The 7,145-nt window shown below is 39.6% G+C and overlaps 1 protein-coding gene across 2 annotated transcripts in view; it reads right to left on the bottom strand.

The window, feature by feature from the left end:
* Positions 1–969: 969 nt before the first annotated feature.
* Positions 970–7,145, bottom strand: part of LOC138665403 (zinc finger protein 883-like) — a 51,018-nt gene continuing 44,842 nt past the window's right edge. The window contains exons 8-9 of one of the 2 annotated variants that reach the window (XM_069752851.1): positions 6,065–6,964; positions 970–1,030 (exon numbers count right to left, since the gene is read on the bottom strand). In XM_069752851.1, the coding sequence (XP_069608952.1) occupies positions 981–1,030; positions 6,065–6,964 (950 nt within the window). In that variant the 3' untranslated portion in view covers positions 970–980. Of the gene's footprint in view, positions 6,965–7,145 lie in introns of both variants that reach the window. The other variant, XM_069752850.1, reaches the window with a different exon arrangement.

Raw genomic sequence — 7,145 nt, 5'->3', positions numbered from 1 at the left:
TACCTCGAGTTGCGGTGATGCGCCCTCTGCTGGATGTCCTCATATGAACTCGAGCCTGGGAACTTTTCAGAATATTTTCCCAGGAGAAAAAAACGCAGTATGGATGCCATACGGATTACATACGGAGGATGCCATGCGCAAAATACACTGAAATACCCTGCCAACGGATGACATGCGGATCATTATTTTGGGGACTTTTCTTTGCCGTATATAACGGACCGTATTTTTATACACCGAGTGTGAGGCCGGCCTTATGCTGTGATCGATCAGTCGGATCACAGCGATCGACATGGGACAATGGCAGCTGTCAGCACGGAACTGTCACTACGTGTTTACAACGACAGTTTTAAACCATGATGGATATACAGTCATGGCCAAAAGTGATTGCACCCCTGAAATTGTTCCAAAAAATGAAGTATTTCTTCCAGAAAATAATTTTGGAATACATATTTAAGTTACTTTGAGTATTGGAACACAAAAAAAAAAAAGAAAAAAAAAGAATAATAAAAAATGGCAAACTGGACATTTTACAAAAAATCCCAAAAATGGGCCAGACAAAATTGTTGGCACTCAACTTAATATTTTGTTGCACACCCTTTGAAAGAAATAACTGCAATCAATTACTTCCTTTAACTATCAACACGCTTCTCACACCTCTCAACTAGAATTTTAGACTACTCTTGTTTTGTAAAGTGCTCCAGAAGGGTGCCTTCTCCAAACAGAAATTTTAAGAATCTCTCCACAAGTGTTCAATGAGATTTAGATCCGGACCTCATTGTTGGCCACCTCAGAACTTTCCAGTGCTCTGTTTTCAACCCTTTCTGCTCTTCTTGAAGTATGTTTGTGGTAATTTGTGAAAATATCAGAAGTATGGCAAAAGTTTGATACATTTTGCAATTTTAAAACTTAACTCATTTAAGGCCATAAAAATTATGTCACACACACAGTTACATGACAAATACCCAAAAGTGACACCATTCTCAAGAAGTTTTTATTAACCCTTCAGGTGCTTCACAGGAATTCATGAAATCTGGAAGGAAAAAAAATCCACAAAAATTTTACTTTAGACCCTCTATTTTTTTCAAGGGTATCAGGAAAAAATATTTTTTTTTAGCTCCAAATATTGAATTTTCACAATATATGGGGAAAAACTACTGTTTGGTTGCACGGTAGGGCTAAGAAAGGAAGGAGCACCATTTGACTTTTTGAATGTAAAATTTGCTAGAATAATCAGTGGATGCCATGTCACGTTTGGAAAGCCCCTGATGTCCTAAACAGTGAAAACCAGTCACAAGTGACACCATTTTGGAGACTAAACTCCTCAGGAAACTTACCTATACATATGGTGAGCACCTTGTACCCCCCCCAAGTGTTTCACAGAAGTTAACATTGAGCCATGAAAAAAATTTTCCCACAAAACTTTTTATTAGCCCCCAATTTTTAATTTTCATAAACTTAACAGGGAAAAACGATCCCCAAGGATGGTTGTGCAATTTTTCCTGAGTACACCAATGCAACATATGTGGCCGAAAACTACTTTTAAAAGGCACAGTGCAAAGCTCAAAAGCGAAGAAGCGCCATACTCTAGTTCAGATTTTGCTTGACCCCCATAACAGAACCCCAATAAATAACCATTTTACAAACTACACCTCTCAATGAATTAATCTACGGGTGCAGTGATTATACTGACACCACAGGTGTGTCATAGAATTTTATACCATTGGGCAGTGAAGAAAAAAATTACATTTTTATCACTAAAATGTTGTTTTAGCCCCACATTTTACATTTTCACACTGGGAAATGGGTAAAAATGGCACCAAACCTTGTCCCACAATTTCTGCTGATAGCAGAAAAACACCATATGTGGCTGTACACTATTGCTTAGTCATATGGCAAGACTTAGGGGAAGGAGCGCTTTTTGCTTCCTGGAGCACATATTTTGCTAGTTTGCGGACTCCATATACACAGCCCCCAAGTGCTAAAAGAGCAGAATCTAGCCTCAAGTGACCCAATTTTGGAAATGATACCCGTTTGTCAATTTATCTACAGGTGTATCGATATGATAATTTTTGCTCCATAGGCGTTTTCTACCAACAAGCAGCAGTGGATGTTGCTGAGTGAAAATTGCAAACTGCCGTTGTGATGACCGTATGTTGTAGTCCCCAGTATGTTGCAGTCACCAGTACGTGGTAGTGCCCAGCTCATGCTTCTGGAGACACGCACTGTAAATTAGGAGGGATGTCATTGCTACAGAAATGCCAAAACATGTGTATGCTAGATGTGGTTAAGGCACACTGTGGTACGCAGAAGAAAGGTGGCATTTGGATTTAGGAGTGCAGAATTTGTCAAACTTCTTTTAGCGCATTTTCAGAGCCTTTGTAATGTGAAAACCCCCTATATTTCTGTTAACAGATGATGGAGCTGAGCGAGGACTTGCTTTTTTGTGGCTTGAGTTGAAGCTTGTAGGGAACATTTAACATATCATTTGGGATTACATTTATCTGGCACTCTACGCTGAGCGCTTACAACGGGGTTTACATCTAAATCTCCGAGTGACGCGATTCAGATGAGACACCCAAGGGATCCATTCACTATAATGTGGCTCAGAGTTACTCTGGACTCAGTCTGACCTCTGTTCAGCGATGTTCTACTTTTCAATGAGCTGTATGCTGGCTTGTTTTTTTTTTGCGGGAAAAGATGACATTTTCAGATTTATTTATTTTATTTTTTTAAAGATTGGTCTTTTTGATTGGGTTTTATTCCACTTTTTGTTTGGCGGTATTATGATAAAACAAAGATTTTCTCCTCGTTCTATATTTTTTTTAGTGATGTTCAATGAAGGTATCATCAACTAGTGGTACAGTTTTATAGATCGGATCATACCGGATGCAGCGATACCAAATGTGTACTTTTCTTTAATAAACGTTATTGGATTCATTTTTTTGTGTGTATATATATATATATATATATATATATATATATATATATATATATATATATATATATATATATATATATATATATATATATATATATATATATATATATATATCCATCCAATTTTTATTCACTTTTTTTTTTTTACATTGACCCAGGATGGAACATCAATTGTATAGCGACAGATCACTGATCTAATACTCTGCTATGCTTCTACATTGCAGTGCATTAGAGCAGCATCTGATATGCAAGGAGGAGGCGTGTCAGCTTGTACTCGCAGCATGAGCTGACAGGCCACCATGCCTGGGTGATCCAACGGCCATCGTTGGGTCTGGGGTCAACATGGAGAGCCCCCTCTGCGATGTTGCTGTCACTACTAACACCGATCGTGGGCGTCGCTTGCAGAGTGTCCGCTCTCACATATAGCCGAGACCCACATTTGATTGCGGATGCGCTCAGCATGAGCGTATCTATATGGTGGGGAACGCAGCTCCAGCGCCGACATATGTATAATCCGCACGTAGGGTAGAGGTTAATTACTCTTCAGGCTGTATGCAGAAACTAGTCAGTCGTGGCTTCATTTCTCTGTAGTCTGGTCTGCTATATGATATCATTCCAAGTTTTAATGTTTTTGTGAAATAAACGTCAAGTTTTACCATAAAGTTCTCACACCCTAGCGGTGACAACAGTGAGGTGAACTCTACCCTCACCTTATTCACATCACCACGAGACACTGATGCTGCACTCTCCCGCGCAGCTCAGTGTCTCTGCTGGATGCCAGACAATGCTCGTCATGCCAACGTTCAGCATGGCATCTAAATGTAGCACAGCAATAATCGTCAAGGGACAAATGGATTATCTTCTCAACGTGCAGTTGAGGAATATTGTGGTGTATTATTTTTTGTCTTTTACAGGGGACATGGGCATAAGTGGATTATCTTCTTCTCGAACAGGTGAGTAGAAGTTTGCTTTTTATTTTTACAATTAAATGGGTAAGAGATGGGGGAGGGAGTGTTTAGTTCAAATAAAAGAATTAATTTAGGCTGTGTTTTTATTACAATTTAACTATGGGGTTAGAAATGCAGAAGTCTTATAGACTTGGGCTTGACATCAGCTGCCAATACAAAGCTGACATCAAACCCAATGCCATTACCTCACTTGCCACTGCACCAGGGCAAGTGGGAGGAGCAGAAGCCAAGCGCCAGAATTAGCACATCTTATGGACGGCACCATTTCTGGGTCAGCTGAGAGCTGAAGTTTTTAGTCTAGGAGGGGGCCAATTATCCATGGCGCCTTCACAGCCTACTAATGTCAGCCTGCAGTTGTCTGCTTAGCCTTTGCTGGTTATTAATTATAGGGGGGCCCCCTCATGTCAGTTTTTTTTGGGAGGGTCACCCATTTTAATAATGACTAAAGGCTAGGTATACAGCTGTGAGCTGATATCAATAGCCTGGGAAGCTTCATGTTCATTATCCTCTTCCCAGGCTATAAATATCTGCCCCCAGCTGTCAGCTTTCCCTCTGCTGGTTAGTAAAATGTCGGGGAATCCCACCCCCTTGTTTTTTTTCTTTAAGTTATTTAATGTTCATATATTTAGTTAATAATTAAACTACACACGCATTTTATTCTTATGGGTCCCACAGTGAATTTACTGTACTCAGCTGATGAAATGTTGGGTTTTCTAGGAGATGGGCGAGTAAAAAAAAAACCAAACAGATGGCACATGCATTATCCACATGCTGTGCGAGTTTCTCGCACCCAATAACTTGCATTGGAGAGTCTCGTTTCAGATAGGAGGACAATAACAGCATGCTGCTATTTTTTTCTCAGTTCAATCTGAGTTGAGAAAAAAACTGCAGCTGACCAGGGAGTCGTAGAACATTAGTCAAGAGTGTAATCCAATTTATCAGATTGCACTAATCCATTTTTTTCGCACATGAGTATGAGCCCTAATACTATAAACGTGCTGGACCTTTTTCATATTGTGTATTGGATGGAAGGGGGAAGGTGTGTGATCCCACCCATGGCTGTATCTGTATCTAGCAATAGTGGAATTTACGTATTCACTACTCACAGTCTGCTATAATATGTATTTATATTTAAACCACAGTCAATTGATAGTAAAAAGGAATCTTTCTTCATTGGTGCTGTATACTGGTGCTTAGAGGATAGCCAATAAACAATTTATTAGGGGTAAACATTATAAATATTTCTACGAAAGGGTTCTTGAAAAATATTGAGATTAACCAACATTAAGCTCAACACATGACCCCATTCTCGCCAGTCTAAAATTGACATCGATAACCGCATATCCCTCTCTTTTGATCCTATACCATCTTATAATGTAAAAATATTCTATTATACTAGGTGGTCACCCAAAGCTTTCTCATTCAGCTGCCTGTAATAGTAAAGTAGCCATGCTCACCATGGGAATAATCTACAATTTTCTTTGAAGTCTCTGAAGGATCTATATACATAGTTATTAGTGATGAGCAGGTATGCTCGTTGCTCGGGTTTTCAGAGCACGCTCTGGTGGTCTCCGAGTATTTGTAAGTGCTCGGAGATTTAGTTTTTGTTGATTCAGCTGCATGATTTACAGCTGCTAGCCAGCCTGTGTACATGTGGGGGTTGCATGGTTGCTAGGGAATCCCCACATGTGTTCAAGCTGCCTAGCAGCTGTAAATCATTCAGGTGCGGCAATGAAAACGAAATCTCCGAGCGCTCACAAATACTCGGAGATCACACGAGCGTGCTCGGGAAAACCCGAGCAATGAGTATACTCGCTCATCACTAATCGTTATACATTCAAGACCACTCCATAAACAATAAAGTTATATTAGTTGTTGAGAATTTTCACAGTATATCAAACCACATGGGTTATAAAATCTAGTGCAAATTAACAGTGGACATGGTCATGATTGTAACATTGCCCACTATTTATGTTTCGTTTATTTTTTTTTAATGTGAGTCTTTTGATGCCTGAGCATGTATTTCGAGGAGATAAACAGTTTTCCACATTCTGGACAGGAATACGGCTTCTCTCCTGTGTGAATCATCTTATGTTCAGTTAGGCTTGCACTGTGTAAAAAACCTTTTCCACATTCAGCACAACTAAATGGCTTCTCACCAGCATGAGATTGTTGATGTCGCAAAAGATTATAGAGAAAGCGATAAGGCTTGTCACATTCTTCACACTTGAATGACTCTCCTGTGTGAATCATCACATGCTCTCGAAGTTGGAAACGTCTTTTAAAACATTTTCCACATTCTGGACACCCATACGGTTTCTCCCCTGTGTGAATTCGGAGATGTTTCTCAAAATGTGACTGGTACACAAAGGATTTTCCACACTCAGGACATAGCAGTGTTTGTCCTGTATGAAATCTTTGATGAGCAACAAGGTGTGATTTATACCTAAAAGTCCTGTCACACTCCGTGCATGGGAAGGGTCTTTCACCAGTGTGAACTCTGTAATGGGCCTGAAGGTTTCCACTATTACAAAAGCATTTGCCACATTCTGAACATTGGTGAGGTTTCTCTCCCGTGTGGACTTTCATATGACTCTCTTGTCTGTTCTTGGAAGGAAAAACTTTATCACATTCTGAACATGGGAAGTTTTTTGGAAAAGTATGCATCCTGAGATGAGCGTCAAGACTTCCCTTTATAGAAAAACTACAACCACACTCGGTGCAAGGAAATGGCCTCTTTTTTTTGCCCACATTTCTGTGGTCTAATAGACATTTTTCACAGAACTGTTTGCTCCCAATAGAATCCGTATCTGTCTCAATCTGCCCAACATCAGATCTCTTAAATTCTTTTCCACATTCACTGCACAGTACTGGGGTCTGCTCCGTATGCTTCTTTTTGTGTTTTTTAATATTTGATGGTTTGTGAAAACATTTTGTGGACTTGACCGTATGTTGTGGTGGAGGGCCTGTCAGGACACAGGAGCTTTCCGAAGAATCTTTGCCATGTTTGTGAAATTCAAGTGGGCTTTCTTCAGTGCAATCTACAGAAGATGGTTTATCTGTGGGTATGAAAGCAATAGGTATGAGTACGTAAAAAAGACACCAATTCACCAGATTATATAAAATTAGAAATAGCACCATCCTTTCCTAAACATTAGCATTCCATAATCTACAGTATTTGTAGGGTACATTTTTTGCAGTTTGTACCTATAATAGTATGTGATGTTACTTTTTTGTAGG

Source organism: Ranitomeya imitator, chromosome 2, assembly GCF_032444005.1.
Source record: "Ranitomeya imitator isolate aRanImi1 chromosome 2, aRanImi1.pri, whole genome shotgun sequence".
NCBI lineage: Eukaryota > Metazoa > Chordata > Amphibia > Anura > Dendrobatidae > Ranitomeya > Ranitomeya imitator.
The sequence above is the reverse complement of the archived record's forward strand: the minus strand, read 5'-3'. Positions and strand labels throughout refer to the sequence as shown.